Source organism: Leptonotus elevatus, chromosome 12 (genome assembly GCF_054856555.1).
Source record: "Leptonotus elevatus isolate MCC_2025b chromosome 12, RoL_Lele_1.0, whole genome shotgun sequence".
NCBI classification, from domain to species: Eukaryota; Metazoa; Chordata; class Actinopteri; order Syngnathiformes; family Syngnathidae; genus Leptonotus; species Leptonotus elevatus.
Genome location: NC_141250.1, coordinates 18,503,066 through 18,526,689, shown reverse-complemented (window position 1 = coordinate 18,526,689; position 23,624 = coordinate 18,503,066). Strand labels below are relative to the sequence as shown.

Sequence of the window (23,624 nt, the reverse complement as noted above, 5' to 3'; positions counted from 1 at the left end):
TTAAAAAAAAAAAAGAAAAGATTATTAAAAATTCGGGGCATCAGGCAATTACAATTTGTAATCGTAATTAATCGCATAACTTCACTAGTTAACTCACAATTAATCAAAAATGTTATATCTGTTCTAAATGTACAAAAAAAATCTAGGTTTTCATACTCTTGTTAACAATTTATTTTATTTTTTTATTTAACTAATAGAAATCATTCAAATTATTTTTTTTAAGTCTATAGCTGTCAATGGCAGTGAATGAGTTTAAAGAGAAAGTCAACCCCCCTAAATTTAGGGGGACAATAATATGTTCTATACAACCCCACTTGTCTAAATATGGTATTCTGGTTAATATTGCATTAGTGGAATATGAGTTAAGTAAGCAGCACAATCCAGCCGTTTTTATCCATCTCAGGGGGCGGCCATTTTGCCACTTGCTGTTGACTGAAGATGACATCAATGTTGCTCAGATCTCAGCTAACAACCAATAACAGCGCAGCTTTAGAAAACAGCTGAACTGTGATTGGTCATTGCCTGAGCTCTTAGCAACTGTGATGTCATCTTCAGTTGACTGCAAGTGGCAAAATGGCCGCCCCCTGAGATGGATAAAAATGGCTGGATTTTGCTTCATAATTTACATTCCACAAATGTAATATTAATCAGAATGTCATGTTTAAACGAGTGAGGTCACATATAACAGATTATTGTCAAGAAATGTTTAAGGTTGACTTCCAATTAAATCTCCTGAATATATTCTCACAAAATGTCACACAATAGCTGGAAATTTAACTTTTGTGCATTCTGCGTGTACAGTTGAGCTTGAAAGTTGACACACCTTAAAAGGTATGTAATCTTATGAGCGCACTGTATGGTGAAGAAAAAGGCTTTTATAATGCTCATGAAATTAGAAATACTGTGTCAATTGTTCTGACATTTTGGTGACGATTCATCGCATTTTTGTGTCAATAAGCGACGTTTAGCTTTTTTGTACATTTACAATTGTGCTCATCAATTGACATACAAGCACAACTATACATTCCACGTGCCCTGACGTGACCCCACCCCATGAAAGCAACTTTTGTGTAATCCTAATCCACCCCATTGCTTTCCTCAACCCGATGTGCAAGTGCTCCCCGAAAAACCTCCTTTAACCCGTTCAATTTAACACCAAATACAAATTCAGCTAATGATGCCATCACGAGTGTGCGTGTATGTTTAACTGTGTATGAATACATGAATACATTGTGCAGCCCATGAAAGCACCCAAGACTTTGCCTGGGGCTTGTCCCGAGGCAAATCATCGGGCTCACACACACTAATGAAAGCGTGTGTAGTGCGGCTAAGGGCAGCCACCGCGGGAGCCGCTACTGCCCTCCCTCCTCATGGTGCTGTTAATCGTCTGCATGGAGCCAACGGGACTCCCCGGAGAGGCCGGCTGATGAAGAGGAAAACCTGTGGCCGTCTCCGCTAATCACCGCCTAATGGCTGCACTAACATGCCTTTTACAAATGGGATTGTACATGTGTGCCTGCATATATATGATATGCGCCTTGTGTGCGTGTGCGTGTGCGTGTGTGTGTGTGTATGTGTTGCAATATTAAGATTCAGGAGTGCTAGGATGCAAATACTACCTCATGTTCAGCTGAATTGAAAAGCAACGACTCCTAAAGACCGATATTGTTTGTCTAGTTAAACAAATTACACACACAAAAAAATATATTTCCAATATTTTAACCAGTTTTGTGTGACGTGATGATGTTGTTAGGAATACAAGTCAACTCACTGCCACACACTCGCACACTGCAGCAGAAAAACTGAGACCCCTGGTGGTCTTATCAGGAAACAACATTTTCAGATGCCACATATATCATTGCTTTTTTTTTTTTTATAGAACCACAAATAACATGGTGCAATTATCAAGGCACAAGCAAAGTGCTTTGGCCACTGTAGCAAATTTCTAATAATAAAAAGAGAGGAAACGGTATAACATAAAGGAGGGTGTGGATATTTGAGTGATTATTGCTCCATTCATTGACTGCACCCACGCAGATCAGCGATAGAGACTCACACTTCGCTTGTTTGCAACAAGTATAGTGCATATTAAATTAAGCAGACAATGTAACAATTATTCAAATAACTGACAACTAACTGCTTATTAAACGATTTAACAAATACTTCCTTCTTCTTTTTTTATATAAATTAATGACGTGATTTAATATAATAATGGATTCTTACATAATGTTAGCACTTTTGGCGTTGGTTTTGAGTCTTCATAATTAGGTTTGACACAAACAATCCCTTTAACGTCGCCATGTTGTCAACCACAGCTAATTGGTGCCGTTGAACAAGTTAAACCGCATTTTAAATATGTAACGACTTCGCAACAGGCCTTACCAGAAACTTTGATGAATCATATGCAGGCCAGGTGTCTTTTGTGAAGCACTAGCAGCACAGCAGAAATCAAGTTTTAATCTGAAAGCCGTCGCCCTTTTCCTGCCAGGCTCGTGATTTTTTTCTGTTCGTGTGTGACGTTTCTTTGAAAATTACTTTTTTTTTTTCAAATCCTTTTTTGTTGTTGAAACCAAGAACCAGAACATGCCAAACATAAGCAGCACAGTAAACTTACAAGTTAAGTCATTATACGCAACCTCGCTATAACATAACAGTTTAAAAAATAATAATAATAGTAAAAGGGAGATGCCAGTGGTCTTAATTAAAGTAAGAAAAAAAGTTAAAGTCTTGACAGCCTTATTATTTTTAGAAGTAGAAATGAAAAGTAAATATACTTTTATCTCTTTCAAAAACATGAGAAAAAATAGGTTTTGCTAAATTTAACCAGGCTCGTGTTGTGTGTGGAATCCTCGGAGGGTTTATTTTGAAATTCAACACCACGGTTTCCTGTTATGCTTCCACGCCACCTTGACGTTACCTCGGGGCATTTTTCGTCCAATCAGAGCCACGCTGCGCCTGAACGTGAACTAACCGCTTGCATGAATGACAACTTGAAGAACTTGAGTGAGTCGGTGGGGGACAGAAGTTTTGGACTTTGGGTTGCGACGCTTGGGACACGGCGATGTGGATAAAGTTGTTCCCGTAACATTGTTGTGGTATTCTACTAACAACGCTGTCCTTGTGTCCCCCGTGCGATGTGAGATTTGTAGCATGCCACGCACGCAGCTAACTGCCGTTGGAAAGAAACGTGAACCCAGAACGCCAGTTGCCGCCCACTCAATGTGATACTTTTGATATTTTCTACACTTATTTAGGATGATAGCGTGTTGGAGGTACCTGCGGAGTAGCAGGAGGGTCCTGGCGTTCGTGTTCGTGGCTTCTGTCATTTGGCTGCTGCTGGACATGGCTGCTCTCCGCCTGTCCATCGGTGACGCCACCAGTCATCTCATGGCGGTGAAAGTGATCCGGGAGCGAGAGCTTGCCACACAGCAGGAAAAAGTCGCCCAGCAGGAAAAAGTCACCCAGCTCATGGACGAGTTGGCGGTGAGTCAAGATCAGGACTTCGACGAAGAAGACGAGAGTCCGAACCCCCAACCGGTCAACCTTTTCAGACGTCGGAGGAAGGAGGGGAAAGCTGGTAACGACCAACAGAAGAATCCCCAAGGCGATCCTAAGGTTCAACCAGAATTTGTTGTTAACAAGCCTGTGACCTTGTTTTTGGATCACGTACCACTATTGGAAAAAAATGTAGTAAAGGAAGATTCCATTGAACTAAACCGTCGCGATTTTAAAGAGAAGATCATCGAATTTGCGAAGACAGCTGGAAATGCAAGCGTTCGAGAGTTCAATCAGCAGGAAGCGGTGAAGGAAGAACTTCCCGTTAAAGAACTTGCCATCAACCAAATTGAAGACGTTCCCGCTCAAGGACCACCAAACACGTCTTCAATGAAGGAGGAGAAACACATTGGGGCGATGTTTAAAAATGACTCAAAAGTAGTCCATGTAAAAGATACCCGTTCCATCAAGGCGGGTGTCCACCAGGTGCTATTCCTCGACATGACCGCCTCCCCCCGAGATCCCAACGCCGTCGGCCAGTTCGGCCAGGCGGTGGTCGTCCCCGGCGAACAGGACGCGCAGGTGAAGAAGCGGTGGAACGAGGGCTATTTCAACGTCCACCTGAGCGAGCAGATCCCGGTGGACCGCGCCATTCCCGACACCAGGCCTGAGATGTGAGTCGCGCGCGCGCGCCGTTGCGCTCACCGACATCTCACCTGACGTGGCCCGCTTCCTTTTCCAACAGTTGCGCCGGCAACGTGGTCCACGACGACCTGCCGTCCACCAGCGTGATCTTCTGCTTCGTGGACGAAGTGTGGTCCACCCTGCTGCGCTCCGTTCACAGCGTCCTCAATCGGTCGCCGCCGCGCCTCCTCAAGGAGGTCATCCTCGTGGACGACTTCAGCGAAAAAGGTGACGGCAGCGTTTGACTGTCACGAAGACATTTGACCTGTTTTTACTTTCGCACAGTCGAAGGAATGGGAAACTTATCAAAACATCTCTCGAAAGAAACACAACTTTTTGTCACTCCCAGTTGAAATATAATAAAAATAAATAAATAAATACTGAAAATAAAAATGGATATAGAAATAGAATTTAAAAATTAAATATAAAAAATAGAAATCGAAATAAAAAACAAGAACATATAAACAAAAGTAAAAAAATAAATGAATAAAAACTAAAATAAAAATAAAAACTAGATTCCAAAATAAATGTGGACCTAAAAGGATCATGAGAGTTGCATTCACTTTTCGATGTCACTTTTCAGTCTGTGTATTGACTTTGTTTTCAGCTTACCTCAAGGATCAGCTCGACAAGTACATGGCCGACTTACCCAAGGTTCGAGTCATTCACCTGAAGGAGCGCCAAGGCCTTATCCGAGCCCGGATGGCTGGAGCGGCTGTTGCCAAAGGTACGACGCTCTGGTTTTGAGTTGCTGATGTCAAAATGACCATTCCAAGCTATTGGATTGGTTAAATAATTTAATCTTTATCTCCAATTGGAGTCGCTCTACAAACATTGCAGTTACTTAAAACAATAGACAGTTGTGTGAAAACTTTAGCATTTTGAATAATTCTAATGTTTTCAAAATTCAAGAAGAAAAAAAAAACAGTCCAGTTGCCTTGATTCAAACCTTTGCACATTCCCATGACTTGGATGACTGAGATGCTACACACACGCGCACACACACACTTTTTTTTTTTAATTGATGCTCTCTATGGAATGTAAAATTGTATTTTTATATAACTAAATGACTCATAGTTCGTTATTTGAAGGAAAAACACTCTCGAAGTTGATGCTAACTTTCTGTTAGCATTTGAATGGGATCTTCCCTTCGCTTTTAGCATTAGCGCTAGGCTAGTGATGTTTTAAAAAACGAAGCATGTTTTGTATTCAAATATTCAGCGGATGTAGTTCTTATTGTCACGCGTTTAGTTTTACATTAAACTCAAACCGGGGTGTCATTAAACGTCTTAAAGGAAGCTTGGGGACAACAGAATAACCAGAATAACATAAGCTCCCGAAGTCGATGCTAACTTCCGGTTAGCATTTGTGGAATCCCTTGGCTTTTAGCATTAGCGCTAGGCTAGCGATGTTTTAAAAAAAACAAAGCACGTTTTTCATTTAAATATAAAGTAGCAGTGGCTGTTCTTCTTCATGTCGTGTGTTTGGTTTTACAGTTAACTAACTGGGGCGTCATTAAAAACATCTTAAAGGGCGCTTCGGGACAACAGAATAACATACATTACACACTTGCTTGTTGCTAATGCTACGCAAGTGAAATGGTGCATTCGTGGTACTTTCACAGCGTGAAAAGAAAAAAGAAAAGAAACAAATTGTTTTGGCAAAAAGTTTGAAGCACAATAATCAGACGATGAATTGGTCGGGCCCTGTACATTTAAATAAGCTAATTTCAGGGGGGGGGGACTAGCTAAACAAATGCAACAAATATAGGACCTCTTGCTAATGCTTGGTGGTGTTGACAAATGAGCAGTGGACCCGCGATCCATCCCTGCTGTCGACGCCCCCATCCGGTATTAAACTCATAAAGCAGCAGTCTACCAAATGTAAATATTGCCGCGTGCAATGGTGCGGTTGTGTTAGCGTAACAGGATGTTTGCTCTGCCCCGCTGCCAGGTGAGGTTCTCACCTTCCTCGACTCGCACATCGAATGCAACGTGGGCTGGCTGGAGCCTCTGCTGGAGCGCATCTACGTCGATCGCCGGAAGGTGGCCTGCCCGGTCATCGAAGTCATCAGCGACGAGGACATGAGGTGACGCCGGAGATGCGTTTGTTGGAAGTCAAGTCGTGCGAACCGGAACAATTAACCGAAAGAACCGTGAAGCGGGCGCGCACTAACGACTCGAACCGTCATAAAAGTGATTTTAAAAAAAAAATGAATATAGTACTTTTCTCTTGCTTTTAGTTACAAGCTGGTTGACAACTTCCAGAGAGGCATTTTCAATTGGCCGCTCGTGTTTGGCTGGAAGGCCCTATCAGACGAGTACGTCAAGAAAAACAATTTGACCGCCGCCGATCCCATCAGGTAACCCGAAATGCCCTCACACACTTTTTTTAAAAAAAAATTAATTTTTTTTTTCCTTCATGGGTGTCGCTCACTTTGTTTTATTTCCACCTCACAGATGCCCCGTAATGGCCGGAGGGCTTTTCTCCATCGATAAAACCTACTTCTACGAACTCGGCGCCTACGATCCTGGCCTGGAAGTTTGGGGCGGGGAGAACATGGAGATTTCGTTTAAGGTAGCGCTCGGAAATGTTGACGCAAACCTGTTTGTCTCTTGAACTATTTAGTGCTTACACTCCTTAGTTCCTTCTTGTCCTAATTACTATAATTTTTTTGTCATTCCATTTTAACAGAGGCCTCGATCAATCATCAGGTGGCTCAAACACTTGAATAGATAACGCAGTTGTAATTATTTGTATGTTTAACTGCATAATAGAGCTGTCAAAATGAATCGATGAATCATCGGAAAGTACAGTAATTGATTATCAAATGAAACAACTATATAAAAATATAAATAAATAAAATGAACTATTTTAATAATCGAGTAATCGTTTGGAGCCCCCCCTCCCCAAAAAAATGAAATCTAAAATTGTCCAAATCCTCTGATTTCAGTATATCAACAGTAATTGTTCACTAATTTCTGTAGTCATTGATGAAAGAAGACTGATTATCTTCTGTTTAATCAACAATAAGACATTTGCAAACATCTGTTTTTAATTTTGGAAAAGAATGACCAAACCAGTAACATAGTACATCAATCCCACATTTTTTTCTCTTAATTAATATACGAATACAAAGTACCAATCGCTAGTTAATAAACCGTCATCAGGGGAAAAAAATACTTTTGTAATACGCAATGACTCTGATTAGTCGATGAATCGATTGAACAATTGATTCTAAGAATATTCAAGAGTGACAGCACGACCGCAGAATGTTGCAAAAATGATTAATCAATTAAGTGACAAATAATCAACTATCAAATTAATCGACAACCATTTCAGTAATCGAGACTTTGGAAAACAATGACCGAAGCGGTAACATAGTACAGCATCACTCCCCCTTGCCCCTCTTTTCTTTTCTTTTTTTTTAATCAATATACGAATGTGAAGTACGAAATAAATAACAGTAATCAGGGAAAAATGCTTTTGTGATACACTTGAATGCAAAAATAAAATAAATCCGATTAATCGATTGAATAATAGATCGATTGATCGATTTTAAAAATAATCGATACTGACAGCACTCGTGGGATGTAGAATAAGTCATGGGCTTTAATGGAGGATTCTCGAGGCTAACGTGTCTTCTTCTTTTTTCTCACAAAGACGTTTTTCACAAGATCCACTTGTCACATAGTCTCAATGAATTTGCCGCGCGTCATACCAAATCCTGCGACTCGCCCGCTTGAACAGGTGTGGATGTGCGGGGGCGAGATCGAGATCATCCCCTGCTCCCGAGTGGGCCACATCTTCCGCGGGCAGAACCCGTACACGTTCCCCAAGGACCGGCGCAAGACGGTGGAGCGCAACCTGGCCCGGGTGGCCGAAGTGTGGCTGGACGAGTACAAGGATCTTTTCTACGGCCACGGCTACCACCACCTGCTGGACGACAGCGGCAACGGCGTGGACGTGGGCGACCTCGACCAGCAGGTCAAGCTGAGGGGCGGGCTCCACTGCAAGAGCTTCAAGTGGTACCTGGACAACGTGTACCCCGAGTTGGAGGCTCCTCGGGTCAAAGCGGAGGGTCTGGTATGTTGATTGGCCTTCTGCCGTACGGCGGGACCGCCGTTTAACGGGTCGGTTGGGGGGGAAGGGCTCATCCGTTATGTTGAAGTTATTTTGGTGTGGATGCGTTCCACCTGCATTCAAATCTTAGCATTCTGCTTTCAGCGTTCCAGAATTTCTCCAGAAATTGCACTTAGTCGAATTGTTATATTCTTTTTTTCGTAGCCTACAAATACCCATTAGAGTACAAAATGATTGTAAAGCCATCATTTGAATTTGGACGGTTCCGATTCCGGTTGCTGAATTCAATTTGAGGTCCAAAGGATTCTCAGTACCGATTCTTTAAAATTGGCATGGTGTAAATCGTTTGATAAGTTTAAAAATCGCTTGAATTTCTCTTTTTTGGAATTTCATGAACTTCTTTGCTGGTTAAGAACTTTACTGCAGGCTAAAGATTAACAAGTGAACTTGACACCGTTTTGAATCCGAGGTCCGTCCTTCCGTTAACTCGAGGTTCCGCTGTATTGAAGTTAAATGCTGAGTGAAAATTGAAAAGGTTTCTCCCGTTTCACGCAGATCTTCAATCGAGGCTTAAGAAGTTGTCTTTGTATGCGGGACGGCGTTCTCTTCTTCGACAAGTGTGATCTCAGCAAGCAGGTAGCTTTCATTTAAGCTAGGCTATATGGGAAAATGGGGACTTTGCCAGCTTTATCGGCTTTCAGACTCGATGCCGATATTTTTGAATTGGCCATTAATCATTTCATGAAAATGTCCCACATTTTAAGCGTAAATGTCAACTTTGTGTTTACCTCAAATTTTTTGCTCTCATCACAAAGGAAAACAAATGTGCTTTTTTTTTTTTTTTTTTAAACAAGATTATACTCAAATATATTTACCTTTAATCTCCATATTAAATAACCATCAATTTAGTCAATTCTTGGTTTATTTCTCAAATGTATTCCTTTTTGTTTGACTTTTCAGAGTCAGCACTTTAACTACACGTGGCTGCATCAGGTCCGCCAGCAGCATCACTGCTTGGAGCACAGTTTCAAACAAAGCAGTTTGAGCGTACAGCCGTGTAGTCGCACCCACAGCGCACAACGCTGGCTGCATAAATCACCCAAGTCAAGACTGGTAGGTTACACACGGGTGGGGAGTGTTGCTGAATTCAGGTTGTTGTTCTGCAATCGGAGGCTACGGCGTACTTTGATTTTTTTTTTTTTGTCAGAGAGTTATTATTATTATTATCATATCTATATCTATTTAACTCATTTGCTCCCCAAAAAGTATAAATATGTTCTATTTTAAATATCATCACGGTCCCAAAGATGTATTTATACGTTTTTGTTTTTGTTTTAACTCATATGAACGTCAAAAATTCATTTGAACCATTTCTATTAATTTTCCACTTTTTCCACTTTTGTTAATAAGAGAATGAAAACCTTTTTTTTATTGTACATTTAGAACAGATATAAAATTTGTGATTAATCGTGAGTTAATTATTGAAGTAATGTGATTAATTAAAATAGAAAATTTTAATCGCCTGACGCGATTTAAAAAAAGAAAAGAAAAGATTATTAAAAATTAGGGGCGTCAGGCGATTCCATTTTTTTAATTGAAATGAATCGCATGACTTCACTAGTTAACTCACGATTAATCACCAATTTTATATCTGTTCTAAATGTACAATAAAAAAAATCTAGGTTTTCATACTCTTGTTAACAAAAGTGGGGAAAATGTTTAAACTAATTGAAATAGTTCAAATGAATTTTTGACGTCTATAGCCGTCTTGATCCATGCTGAAAAGTTTCCTGTCGACAACAATCATGCATGCCGTCACATGGTGGTCGCTTTGTTGTCTTTGTCCAGCCTGAGCACTTGATAGCTGAGAAGGGCTCCACACACGTGTGTATGGAAGCGGTTCCCAAATTTCGCATCCTTCGCCTCGCAACCTGCAACGCCGACAGCCCCTTCCAGCAATGGCAGTTCACACACTACTACGCCAAGTGAAGAGCAACAACGTACTGGTAAAGGTGCACGAGCACGGGATTTGTTCAGCTTCAGTAGTGGACCCTAAAGGTGGGTATCGAGGATAGAAAATCTATTCTGAAACGAAGACTAAAAAAAAAAAAAGAAGAAAAAAAAGTGCGAGCGAGTCATTAACTCATTCACTGCCATTGACGGCTATAGACGTCAAATATTTCTATTAGTTTAACATTTTGTTCCACTTTTGTTAACAAGAGAATGAAAACCTCGGGATTTGATTTTCATTCTTTTGCTTTACTTGGAATTAGAATTTTGCTTTTTATTGTCTCTTTTCTTTTCAAAATTAATGAAATAAATTGATTGATTGAGTTACTAGTGAAGTGATGCAATTAATTATGATTTTTTTTTTTTAATGTATCGCCTGTCGCCCCTAATTTTTAATAATAATATTTTCTTAAAAATAAAAAGATTATTAAAAATAGAGAAGATTGAGAATTAGGATCGTCACGGGATACAAATATTTCCGTAATTATTCGCATGACTTCACGAGTTAACTCACGATTAATCAAACATTTTATATCTGTTCTAAATGTAAGATTTTTTTTTTATGTTTTCATACTCTTGTTAACAAAAGTGAGAAAAATGTGAAACGAATAGAAATAGTTCAAATGCCTTTTTGACGTCTATAGCCGTCAATGGCAGTGAATGAGTTCATATAAAGCAGGGACAGTGGGAATGTGCAATGATTTCATAACCTTTTTATACAAACCTCTGTCTTTTCCTTATCACTCCATTGACTTAACTTAAACACAAGTAGCTGATTTTGTTTTTTTTTTGTTTTTTTTGGTTACATTTTACAACAATCTCCGCATTGGATGTAGCAGCATATTGTAAATTAAGACCAATTTTGTGCCTGGTTCGTATCCTGTGAAAGTCTCGGACTCCATCGCGACGATTGAACACAATTAGACAAAAACGTGCCAAATGGGTACGAGCCGAGTTGCCAGTTTTTAAAGGTGTGGTTTACTTCAGGTCTTCTGTGGTTTTAAATGTTTCATCATTGCGGTGGTGGGATTGCTCTCTTTGTACAGTTGTGCTTTTGACACTAGAGGGCGGTGTTTGGCCTGAAACGATCACAAAGCCTCTCACACGAGGACTTTCTGGAAAGGACAAAAAAAAAAATCGTTTTTGTTTTGTTGTTTTGGAAAAACGTGCAAATAAAATGAACTGAGATCTGGTTTAAACAGAAGTTATGTGTTTATTTCACATTTGCACCATTCTTTATAATTAAAACTGTGTAAAATAAGTGTTTTACATTTATGTTAAGGCGACATAAAACCTTTGCAATCACGTCTGTTATATTAAAAAGGAAAAAAAGTACAGAGGTGTATGGGCTGAAATATGTGCCACCAGAAACTTAATTTCAATCATTGAATAATTGCATTGAAAAACTGAATCTAAATTCTACAATTCGAATGTATTAGTTTGGAACTGAAGTCCAATAAACTTGAAAATTAATGTGAAATGATGAAATTTTCCCTGAAATTGATCTTCTCAGAAAATGATTTTTACAAATTCAGTTCGATCGATTGACCGCAGAAACACGGATCTCCTCTTCGTCCAATCAGCACCTTTCGTTTTTCAGCACGTGAGACACGGGGGCTCTCTGGGAAAAACGTCTTGAGCAGCTCTGACCTTTTATGACATCTTTCTCGAACCTTTGTGGTATGGGTGCTTCCTTTTAAATATAGGAGGGTATTATTGTTAGCAACATTGCAATGGAGTTCCAGTGAAGACATTCAAAATTTCCTGTGTCACATATTTCAGCCCACACTGCAAAATTAAGCTTTTTCAAGAAACATTTGTTTTGAAAATTTGAACCCAAATGAAAGGGAACTCCCAATCATCACTGTGGAAATCCCAAGTTCGCACAGTGTCGTTTTAAGAGCGTGGACAAGATATCAGGAGACTTAAGATTTAAAATGTTCCCGTTCTATTTTGAGCATCTTATTAAAGTTATCCACTATTGATTTGAAGCAAAACCCCATATAAGGCGCTGTCCTGTTCTTTGGCGTTTCTTTCCATCAAAAAAGCTTGCTTTGTCTACTTTTTGGTTAGAAACCGGTGTTTTTGGTGAAAGGCCGAAAAACGGAGAAAGCTAGAAACGCATCATCGGTTACTGTTGATTTTAGAATTGAAATGTGAAAAGTTGTTCTTTGCGTCACACCTTGATGTTGCCGCCACTACAAATTCATCATGATGTACTCAAACTCCTCGATTTTCTTGCGAGTGTTTCCTCGCCGGATCTTGCGGTAGGACACGGAGCTGTACTTGGAGACGGCGAGGCGGTTGAAGGATTCCTGGCACGCCGGGTTGTCGGAGGACTTCTTGGGGAGAGGTAGAGTGGAGTAGGCGGGGACGGCGTTTCCTGCAAACGCGTCGGGACGGCGGACGGAATCGGAGCTCGAGCTCGGCGGCTCGGGGAAACTCTCGCCGTCGGTTGGCTGCTCCTCAGCTGGTCGTTCTTCTTTCGTGTAAACAAACGGATGGTAGGACGACTAGAGCGCAAGTTGAACAGCAGCAGTAGTGCGGCGCTTACCTTCTTCGGCGTATTCGCTCTGCTCAGGACTTTCTTGCTTGTCTTTAAAAGCACCACGAAGGTCAGGAGAGTCAATCGCACTCGTTTCGGCATCTCGCGCAATTTCCTCTTGGATTTGCACCTGCGGGGCCTCTCCGCTCTTCTCTGAAGGTTGTCGGTGCACACTGGCAGCTTCTGCGGTTGCAAAAGTCCGTGAATTTCCATATGCGGCCTCACTCGTCTAAACACGCTATTGTGATTTATTGTGCTTGTGAATAACAATTAAGAAGATGAATCCGTCCATTACCATTGATTTTGGTGCTGCAATTTGTCCTATGCTGCCCTCTGCTGTCAAATAAAGTTGACGTCATAGTTCCCTCGAGCTAATGTCACGTGACCAAACTCAGAAAGCAGTTGAAACATTTTCTGGAATTTTACCAGATATGTTATGGAAGTTTGTCCGAAATATTTACAGAAAATTTTCTGGGAATTTACGTCAAGCTTTCTGAAAATGGTCTGGGAATTTACTGGAAATGTGTCAAGTATTTTCTGGAAATTTACTAAATGAGAATTTCCTAGAAACATCTACAAAATGTAACCCCCCCGCCAAAAACAAACAAACAAACAAAAAAATATATATATATTTTCGGAAAATGTACCACAGACTTTCTAGATATCTAATTGAAATGTTCTGGTAATTTTCTGGAACTTTACTGGAAATTTAGCATATATTATATTTTGGGGGAAATTACTAAACGTTTTCTGGGGATTCACTGTAAACAACCTAGAAAATTACATTTAACAAACTTTCTGGACATTTTCTGTAAACATACTAAACATTTTGTGGAAATGTACCAAACATTTTGGGGGGAATTAAACAAAGGCTTTCTGGAAAATTTCTGGGAAATTTTCTGGAACTTTACTGAAAATATTCTTGAAATTTTGTGGAAACTTTCTGGAACTTTACTATAAATGTTCTCAAAAAATACTAGGCATTTTCCGGGAATGTACTAAACATTTTTTCTGGGAATGTATGCCAAATGTTCTGTAACTTGAACAGAAATTTACCAGACATTTTCTGTAAAATTCCTTTGCCCCCCTAGCCGCTTCATTGTTGCACCTGCCTGGATCTTGAGATCTGGAGGGCCGCCCACGCTCGTCCGCTTGGTCTTCGTCACTGTAGAAGACCGAGTCGTCTCCTTCCTCCACCGACCACGCATCTCTGTCCTCTGGTTCCGAGTTGTGGATCTTCGTCTCGGGGGCCAATCCGCAAATGATCTCGAGTACCGGCGACGCCATTACAACCTCCTCCTCCTCCTCCCTTTCGGGATCTGCAAGCTTTGCAAACATTGGGCTCTCCTGCATGTCCATCTTTGAAAACAGTTTGGCTATTTTTACCGTCGACTCAGAAAAGTAACATCCTTTGGCTCGACTTTGCGTTCATGTCCACTCGTAGTGACGAACGAGTAATTCGCTTGTCCTGTAAATTGCTTGCAAATAGTCCGTCCGTGTCGCGCCGCGAGTCGGTAGCGCGAGGTCAAGCTTGGCGGTCCTCTCCCCGACGTAATCGTTTGTGAGCGTCGGATCGCCAATGAACAGAGGTTTTGTTGTGGGCTCCAACAAAAAGCCTCTTTGTGACTCGAGCTTCACAACATACAGCGAGTGGACCCGATCCCTAATCTTTCTTGGGTGACCAATCTTCTTTCTGTAAAGTTTCCAGGCGGAATTAACATTCTCCCATAGGTTTACTATACTTACACCGCTTGTGTGTTGTTCTTCTCGACGTCTTGGGAGCATTTTGAAGGATTTCTCACTTTACTGTTTTGTACTCGAGCATAAACGCTCCATGGTATACGAGGATCGCTTTTCTCGGAACTGTAGAAATGAGTCAAGGAGATTCATGTATTGCTTTGTGACATGTTGGATGTCAAGGAGCTACGGTGAAGTGAGTTGATGAGCTTCATGAAGCGCTTTGGCGCCATCTTGTGGCCTCTTAGTGCCAAAGAACTATGTAGATGTGAATTGTGGAGCTTCATATTGTTCCTCGGTGCCAAGGAACTGTTGAAGTGAGTTGAGGAGTTTCATGTAGTGCTTTGGCGCCATCTTGTGGCCTCTTAGTGCCAAAGAACTATGTCGACGTGAATTGTGGAGCTTCATATTGTTCCTCGGTGCCAAGGAACTGTTGAAGTGAGTTGAGGAGTTTCATGTAGTGCTTTGGCGCCATCTTGTGGCCTCTTTTAGTGCCAAAGAACTATGTCGACGTGAATTGTGGAGCTTCATATTGTTCCTCGGTGCCAAGGAACTGTTGAAGTGAGTTGAGGAGTTTCATGTAGCGCTTTGGCGCCATCTTGTGGCCTCTTTTAGTGCCAAAGAACTATGTCGACGTGAATTGTGGAGCTTCATATTGTTCCTCGGTGCCAAGGAACTGTTGAAGTGAGTTGAGGAGTTTCATGTAGTGCTTTGGCGCCATCTTGTGGCCTCTTAGTGCCAAAGAACTATGTCGACGTGAATTGTGGAGCTTCATATTGTTCCTCGGTGCCAAGGAACTGTTGAAGTGAGTTGAGGAGTTTCATGCAGTGCTTTGGCGCCATCTTTTGTGCCAAGGAACTGTTCAAATGAAGCATCAAGATAGCGCCTTTTAAATGTAAATGTTTTTTTGCAAAATAAAAGTCAAAAAATGGCACTGAAAGTTAAATACATAAATCAAAGCCCAGCCAGTGTTTGTCGCATGCACACATATTTGAAAATGAAAACAGAAGTAGTAACCTCTCGTACCCACATCCTGTATCTATACTGTGCAAGAGTGCTGTTTTAGGTTCTAAATACGATTCCGGTTGCTCCGTGCACACGACCTACTTACAGCAACCGCGTTGCGATGAGAGCAGGAAACGCATTTATTCTTTTTATACAAGCGAGGACGCTGTAGAAGATGACATCCGGGAACATTTGCCATCTTGTGAAAATAATTATTCAGTGCACGCTCCAAAGTTTTCATAACGCTTTTTGTGTGCCACCCGCGGCAAAACAGTAAACATGGCGGGTGCTACGCGTGGGAAAACAAAAACAAGTCCAGTGTAAACAGCCAATAATGATCACTAACAGTTACATTACATAAACAACACCAAGTATAAACTTTCCATTTGTCGGCCATTTTGCCTAAAGCACGGTACACACATACCGATAAGAGGAACGTTTGGAAAGTCAGTCTCCCCCGCGGCCCGGTCCTGGTACGAGTCAATCGCTTTTGGGGGAGGAGACTTATCGTTTGTGTGGTGTGCGCTATTGGTCCGTTTGATTATCAGTCTCCAAAAGATGATCCTGATTATCCAGAGGCAAATCTCTCACAATCTCTCACGAGTCAGTTTCGGTATGACAGACTTTGCGATGGTCAAGATATCGTTATGGTGTGATGTGATTATCATTCGGTGTGGGGTCAGGTGTGTAAAGGATTTTCAATCCTTGAGCTGCTCACAGGTCCGGTTTGGTATTGGGACTTTTGGTTTGGCTGAAGACTTGTGATCGTCAATGGAGATTATCGTGCGGTGTACTGTGTTGATCGGCCCGATTATCAGGAGTTTGAAAAATGATCCTGTGGTGTGAAGTGAATCTTTTTTCATCCCAGGGAGTAAACGAGCAATTCTGGGTGTAAATAAAGTTATATCAAGTACACCACACACTATAAGAGCACACCATTTTTTCCTCGTCTTGTATTTGTCGGCAAAGGTATCATCATGTGTGATGCGATTATCATTCGGTGTGGGTCAGGTGTGGAATACATTTTTAATCCTTGAGCTGCTCACAGGTCAGTTTTGGTATTGGGACTTTTGGTTTGGCTGAAGATTTGTGATTGTCAGTGGAGATTATCGTGGCCCGATTATCATGACCCTGAAAAATGATCCGTTGGTGTAGGCTGTGGAGTGATTATTTTTCATCCCAGGGAGTAAACTAGCAACTCTGGGTGTAAATAAAGTTATGTCAAGTACACCACACACTATAAGAGCACACCATTTTTTTCCTCGTCTCGTATAAGGTCTCATTTCCTGTTTGAACATTTCGACAGAACTGATTTCTGGACCGACTGTTTCTGTTTTTGAAGTCCCGTGACCACCCCCCCCCCCCCTTAAGTCTCCTCCTCTTCAACCGATCTCTGATGCAGTCCAGGAATCAACTTGAGGATGTTTTTGCGAACGTTGGTCCGTTTGGTTTTCCTGGGCAGGGTCCCGAACAAAGCGGAGATCCTGGCCCTGTCCCAGGTGGGAGACTGCGAGCCGATGCTGCTGCCGCTGCTGCTGGCCAAACTGGAGCTGCTGGATCGGCCGATGGTGTGATGCAGATGGGCGGAGCCCGACGAGTACCTGCGCGAGAAAAAGTGCTCTTCTTTGGCGGCGCCGGCGGCGCTGCAGGGCCCGGGCGAGCTCAGGTCGCCGAACACGCTGCCCTGGTCGCTGTCGTCGGCCATCAGGCCCCGGTAGCTGCTGTCGCTGGAAAAGCGGAGGCTGCGCGGGGCCACGGGGGAGTCCTGAGCTTCTGAGGAATCCGTCGAGAGGTTGCTTTCTTTCAAAGTGCCTGCGCACGTAAGAGAAGGGGGGAAAAAAAAAAAGAGTCTTGGTGGGTGAAAACAGGAAATCTGGTCGGCGCTTCATTTTTCAGGGGAACTCCACTGCCATCGTTTAGAAATCACACGATACTTGTAAGGGGACGGGGACAGAAAATTGTTACTGCGTGTTTGAATCAAAATAGCACTAATTGGATTTTATATATGCTGTAATGAAATTTGATTCAGTGGACATTGCGCTGCTCCTGATGTGCACACATTGGCCACTTGGGGGCAGTATAATATAGAGATAGTCATACATAAATATTTGCCTCTAAGTTTTGTTATATCGTTAGGCTAATAGCATATTTTGTTTTCTGGAAACATGAGGAAAATAAATCAATAACGTCCAATGAAAATAAATAAATAAAAAGAGTCTAGTCGACTTGATTCAACCTGATAACGCATTGCTTTTTTTTAACTCATTCACTGCCATTGACGGCTATAGACGTCAAAAATTCATTTGAACTATTTATACCAGTTTAACTTTTTTTCTCCACTTTTGTCAAATATGAAACCCACATTATGTATGAAAACCTAGAAAAAAAATATTGTACATTTAGAACTAATATTTTTTTTATTATTAATCGTGAGTTAACCATTGAAGTCATATAATTAATTACAATTTTAAAAAATGTATCGCCTGACGCGATTTAAAAAAAGAAAAGATTATTAAAAAATTAGGAGCGTCAGGCGATTAAAATTTTTTTTGCGTAATTAATCGCATGACTTCACTAGTTAACTCACGATTAATCTCAAATTGTATATATGTTCTAAATGTATAATAAAAAATGATAGGTTTTCATGTTCTTGTTAACAAAAGCGGGAAAAGTTAAACTAAAAGAAATAGTTAAAAATGAATTTTTGACGTCTGTAGCCGTCAATGGCAGTGAATGAGTTAAATTATGACAATCGGTTAAAAAAGATGAAGGGAGTTATGCTAACAGGCTAATCTGTCTACACATGTTGTCCCCCTCATTTGCATTCAAATATGTTGCTCAAATGCTTACAACGCCGCCACACTGTTTGCATTATTTGTTAGCATATAGCTAAGCGGCGTTATAACATACAGTAAATTCTGTAGAGTAAATTGAACTGTAAAAAGGGGGGGGGGGATAACTGTACATGTCAAGTTCTTGCTTCAATTCCTAACACGCGCTTTCACAGATGACAGCGTGTGAAAAAGGAAGTGCTGTGGTCTGACAGCTGAGCCGAACCCTCTCACCTCCGATTAGGCGTTGTTCCCGTAACGTGAGCGCTTGCAGCTCCAGCAGTTTCTCACTCAACGATTGCTACGCAGGAAACGACAACAACAAAAAACACAGTTAACAAGTCTGGTGCTTTTTTCTTTTCTTTTTTTGAGTGTAAGTGAGTAAGAAGCGCACCTTGAGCTGGTTGACCCGCTTCTCCAGCTCGATCCACTTCACCACGCTACCGCATACGGTTTCTAACCTGGGATGGGGAACAACACGCCTTGACATTTGAGCATGTTTCCTCTCTTCTGGTCAAAGTCGGCAAAGGGCAAATTCTCGGATGTCTTTTTAAAGATGATCCTGACTGATTATCCTGCGTGGCGCAGCGACGGTCGCAGGTGTTAAACATGTTCAATATTTACGATCGCGAATTCCGAGTTTGAGTTTGGTGTGTTAAGAGTGACGTTTCTTTCCTGATCTCCTCAGAAAAAAAAAAAAAAAAAAAGTTACAATCGTAAATGGTAAACGTGTTCAATACTTACGATCATAAAATGTACTATGTGCGTGCGAGCGACGACCTCGGCCGATCCACGGCCTCTTGTGATTGGTTACACAGAAGAGTCTGTTGATTGTGCTTTGTTGGGGTTTGATCGGCCCGATTATTGTAAACCTTGACTGATTATCTTTTCAATTAGAGTACGCCACACATTTTTTGAGTGCTTATCACACATATCCATTTTTTACTTGATGTGTGTGCTGTCTTTTGACAGTTAAAAAAAAAAAAAAAAGTTTAAGATGTAAAAAAAATATATAAAAAAAAATCGGTATGTGTGTACCTAGCTAGCTAGCGCATGTCGACTTACTTTAAACTGTTGGTCGATTGTCTTATCAGATCGAGGATGTGCTGATGAGAGAATCCTTCAATGCTGTCGCCGTTGATGGTGATGATGACGTCTCCTGCGATGGTGAGTGATAACAGAAATTAGGTTTATGTGTCAAGGTCCGGGTCCTCGAGGGCCCGAGTCCTGCATGTTTTTGAGGTTTCTCTACTGAACGTGGGAAATTCTAAAACATGCAGGACTCGGGCCCCCCGAGGACCGGACTGTGACACCACTGATGCAGAGCAAGAAATATCACTTTCCGTATTATCAGACACACCTGTGCATATATAGCGCGAATTAAAAAATGATGCTAATGCTAACAATAATGGTTCTTATATTTGTTTATCCATGGTTGGTTTTAATGTACATTTTAGTAAATGTATTTTAACTTAATAGTATTTTCATGAATATATTGTTATTGTGCATTTTATTTCTTTTTTACAAGGGTGACATTTACGATCTGTCTCGGGACTGCAGATGAAAAATAGCCTTTTTTGCTAATTCTGGCATATTTACTAGGGGTGGGAATCTTTGAATGTCTCACGATTCGATTAGATTCCGATTTTTATGTCTGCGATTTGATTCAGAATCGATTTTTGATTAAGGACTTTTAATTCAAAAATGATTTGGTTGACAATGATTTTTGCTTCAATCTATAAATGTGCAAAGAATTGTAATGGTCTACTCCAGTCTGACTCTCTAATGCTAATTAGCGCGCTACTCGCGGCACTTTTACCACTCAAAAGGACGGCTCCACACTGCAAAAAAAACTACTTTTATTGGAATAACTTGATCGTGACTTTTTCCTTATACTCTCTCCAATGTGGCTACAATTTAACAGTGTATTAGACCGCGTGGAACCACACTGCCCCTCAGTGGCCAAATCGGGTACAACATGAACAGCGCTCCAAATAAAGGCACACACAGACAAAGGCAAGGCAAGATTCTGAATCGTACTAAATGAGAATCGCGATTCTTATAAGAATCGATTTTTTGGGCACACCCCTAATATTTACTGAAATGTTTCTTAATATGTACCGTCCCTGATACAAATAAATAAATCAGCCCATCAATACCTAAAAATGACAATTACTACTATTGGATTGGATACGATTGAAAAGTAATTTGACGATAGTGCGCGTCTTCAAACTTCTAATCAGTCAGTCGGCCCAAAGGGTGACAAGTAGTCACTGTGCGTGGCCCAGGAGAGAATAATCTCAGGGGGATTAAAAGAAATGATAGACAAACATGTTATAGGTCAAACTAAAGGCCGAAAGACAGTCCTCATGAATACAGTTACTGCAGTTTTCATACTGGATGTGTGCAGTTGTACTCAATCTTACGCGGCACGAAAGAGACCCAGAAAGGCCAAATAAGGTCGAGCGCGCATAGCGGAAGGGGCTCGTATGAGAGGAAGCGAGCTCGTTCACCTGCCGTCAGGCCGGCAGTCTCTGCAGCGCTGTTGTCCTCCACCCTGCTCACAAACGTGCACGCTTCCACTGCAGAGCTGCTCCTCAGCTGCAGGTTGTGGGTCTGCAAAAAAAAAGAAAAAAAACAGAAGCTAAGAAAAAAAAAACGTTATGAGAGAAACTTGATCAAATATTGATTGACTTAAAGTGGAACTCAAAAGTCTACACACCCCTGTTGAAATGGCAGCTATTCCCACTCTTAATGTGACCTTGCCAAGATGGTTAAGCATCAGCAATGCGGTTGCAGAAGTGTGCACACCCGCTTGTAATTGGGGATGTGATGTGGCGGTGTTCAGGATGAACCAGTTATCTTGAAAATCATGTTAATTGGGAGTCAGCAAACACCTGACACTATTTCAAGTACCTCTGATTAACCACAAATAAAGTTCAGCTGTTCTAGTAAGCTTTTTTCTGCCTCTTTTTTTTCCCAAACATAAGCATTTTTTGTCCTAACACGGAGTGCTATTTGAAACTGTTCAATATGATTTGTCCATTCTGATTAGCCGCAGCCACATCCCCAGTCATAAGAGGGCGTGTTTTAACACATGAAACCACATTTTCGCAGTTGTTTATTTTCACTTCCATTTTCAAAAAAACATTTTTTTTTTTGTTGTACGGGCTAGAGGTCACATTAAAAAGGTTTGAAGTCTCATTTCTTATGATATTTGAATGGGGGTGTGCAGACTTTTGAAAATCTGACATTGTGACTTTTTTTTTAAAGAACAAAAAACACATTACATGAATAATGTGGGGGTTTTTTTTTGTTTTTTTTTGTTTTTTTTAGAAACGACTTTTTAAACGTTTTTTATTTAGAATAGTTTTGGAAAATAAACGCGTAAAAGTCTTCCAAAAATAGTTGTATTTTTTTTTTAGATGTTGGCCCCACTTTAAACTTTGACTTTTATAGCATAATAAATCATATGAATTAAATGTCATCAATATTACAATTTAATGTTGGAAAAATAAAGTTTGTTCTTGTAAGATTACGACTTTTAATGGCAACAAATTACTTCTGTATTCTTTTAAATGTTATTGCAATAGTACAACTTTTTTCCTCACGATAGGCGATTTCTTAATTCCATCATTTAGGGAAATGTATTTTAATTGCTGTTGGGATCATGAGGGGCCTTTTGAAAAATCCCCCACACGCGCACACATAAGAGATTCCTGGATTCGAGCTACCTGAACTTCAAATCCAAATGCTTCATTGTCTTCCTTTTCCAGGACAATTGCTATTCTGTGCAAAAGGAAGAAGAAAAAAAACATGCTGAGTCAAGGATGCAAATTAAGACACAGCACATTTCATTTAAAAAATAAATCAATTAATGAAGATGAATGTTTTACCTTTGTGGGTCAGAATAGTCAACCAGGAATTGTTTAGGCTGCAAAATAAATGCAAAATCACTAATGATGCTTGTACTGTAAACTAATCACATTAGTGTTAAATGTGCTGTACAATTTATAAGGGGCACTATTAAGTTCACAGTTCAGTGTGGGGGGGGACAAGGGAGTGTTGTAATACCGCAGTGTTACATAACAAATAAGATTTTAAAAAATCACGAGCTTTTGGGCCACAAATTCATATTGCTGATGGGAATTTGTTTTAAACACTCAATATAGAACAAATTGGTGTCAAATGTAAATGTTACTTGTTAAGCTGTTGTCAAAATATACATGACCTTTAGTTTATTAAGTAAACCTAAGTGCGCAGTCGGTGGTCATATTTTTTAGCCCCCATTTCCCTCTGTTTTTCATGGAAAATGTATATTGAGTGTTTATCACCGCATTTTTTTTTAAGAATATGTTGGGTTGGTTAATAAAAAAATGGCCGATTGAATTGGCCACTAAAGCTATACGTGCCACTACTCTATAATCTTGCTAACAGTAACTGGCATAAATTAAGTTTAAACCTACATTCCATTGTGTACTTTTTTTTTTACTTTTACTTATTGTAAGTAGTCAAATCAATACTTTTACCAGACATTTTGTAACACAAGTCCTTTAGCCAAATCTGTCTTAAACCCACAATCCTACTTATCTATAAAACATTAAATTTTTCATCTGCTAGATCGTCTATAAAAAATATGCTATGGATCAAATAAGGGTACAAACATAGGTGATCTGAAAGAAGATTACTACACTTGAGTATACTTTCCAGGAATCTGTATTTTAATTGAGTAATTATTGTTCTCAATAATATCCCTGCTTCTACTCCAATAATCAAAACAAGGTATTGCTAATATTAAAAATCTGTGTTTAAAAGTGTTTACTTTTCGGTAAGTAAAGGTACTTTTTTTTTTTTAGAACGGGTACAACAAACAACCACGTTTAAACGCGGCTGTAAAACACAACTCGTGCTTACAAATGCCAAAGTAGACTAGAAGTACGTACGTATGTGAATGCTAATGAGCTATTACGTCTCACCTTGGCTGCTCTGGGCAGAGAGTCGCTGCTGTGTCGGTGTCTGTGGTGGTCGTTGCTGCCCCTCAGCGAACGTTTGTACCACAGGGAGCTTTTCTTCCTCTCCGCGCCGGCCTGGGCTGGACGCCCGCCGGTGTTCATGGCAGGACTTTGGTGTGGGTGGTGGTGGTGAGGGGTTCGAGACAGAAAGAGGAAAAGAGTGGAGAGCCTTCAGGGAAGCGTCGTCGTTCGTGTGGCGTCTGTCAAGCCGTTGACTGTTTG

General features: G+C 40.7%; 3 protein-coding genes across 4 annotated transcripts; 1 reads left to right on the top strand and 2 right to left on the bottom strand.

The window, feature by feature from the left end:
- The first annotated feature begins 2,933 nt into the window (after nt 1–2,933).
- On the top strand, nt 2,934–11,470 carry galnt5 (polypeptide N-acetylgalactosaminyltransferase 5). The gene is made up of 10 exons (XM_086091884.1): nt 2,934–4,169; nt 4,241–4,407; nt 4,787–4,906; nt 6,133–6,268; nt 6,422–6,541; nt 6,639–6,756; nt 7,930–8,265; nt 8,818–8,898; nt 9,223–9,375; nt 10,111–11,470. The coding sequence occupies exons 1-10, from the start codon at nt 3,256–3,258 to the stop codon at nt 10,249–10,251; spliced, it is 2,286 nt and encodes a 761-aa protein (XP_085948010.1). The 5' UTR covers nt 2,934–3,255; the 3' UTR covers nt 10,252–11,470.
- Nucleotides 11,461–14,440, bottom strand: ermn (ermin). Of its 2 annotated transcripts, none has more exons than XM_086091886.1 (3): nt 13,930–14,440; nt 12,827–13,000; nt 11,461–12,754 (listed from the first exon to the last, which is right to left on the bottom strand). In XM_086091886.1, the coding sequence occupies exons 1-3, from the start codon at nt 14,174–14,176 to the stop codon at nt 12,471–12,473; spliced, it is 705 nt and encodes a 234-aa protein (XP_085948012.1). In that variant the 5' UTR covers nt 14,177–14,440; the 3' UTR covers nt 11,461–12,470. The 2 variants fall into 2 exon arrangements, with proteins under 2 accessions (XP_085948012.1, XP_085948013.1); XM_086091887.1 differs by having other exon boundaries at nt 11,461–12,751; nt 13,930–14,438.
- Nucleotides 14,441–16,109: 1,669 nt separating this feature from the next.
- cytip (cytohesin 1 interacting protein) lies at nt 16,110–23,624 on the bottom strand. The gene is made up of 8 exons (XM_086091469.1): nt 23,367–23,624; nt 22,287–22,324; nt 22,125–22,179; nt 20,904–21,006; nt 19,456–19,549; nt 18,785–18,851; nt 18,625–18,691; nt 16,110–17,371 (listed from the first exon to the last, which is right to left on the bottom strand). The coding sequence occupies exons 1-8, from the start codon at nt 23,502–23,504 to the stop codon at nt 16,926–16,928; spliced, it is 1,008 nt and encodes a 335-aa protein (XP_085947595.1). The 5' UTR covers nt 23,505–23,624; the 3' UTR covers nt 16,110–16,925.

Coding starts and splice junctions, on each gene's coding strand:
- galnt5 (XM_086091884.1), top strand. CDS start 3,256: ATGATAGCGTGTTGGAGGTACCTGCGGAGTAGCAGGAGGGTCCTGGCG. Junction 4,408..4,786: donor GGACGACTTCAGCGAAAAAG/GTGACGGCAGCG, acceptor CTTTGTTTTCAG/CTTACCTCAAGGATCAGCTC. Junction 6,269..6,421: donor ATCAGCGACGAGGACATGAG/GTGACGCCGGAG, acceptor TCTTGCTTTTAG/TTACAAGCTGGTTGACAACT.
- ermn (XM_086091886.1), bottom strand. CDS start 14,176: ATGGACATGCAGGAGAGCCCAATGTTTGCAAAGCTTGCAGATCCCGAA. Junction 13,001..13,929: donor CTCCAGATCTCAAGATCCAG/GCAGGTGCAACA, acceptor TTGCAACCGCAG/AAGCTGCCAGTGTGCACCGA. Junction 12,755..12,826: donor GAGCGAATACGCCGAAGAAG/GTAAGCGCCGCA, acceptor TTTACACGAAAG/AAGAACGACCAGCTGAGGAG.
- cytip (XM_086091469.1), bottom strand. CDS start 23,504: ATGAACACCGGCGGGCGTCCAGCCCAGGCCGGCGCGGAGAGGAAGAAA. Junction 22,325..23,366: donor CTCTGCCCAGAGCAGCCAAG/GTGAGACGTAAT, acceptor TTTATTTTGCAG/CCTAAACAATTCCTGGTTGA. Junction 21,007..22,124: donor CATTTGGATTTGAAGTTCAG/GTAGCTCGAATC, acceptor TTTTTTTTGCAG/ACCCACAACCTGCAGCTGAG.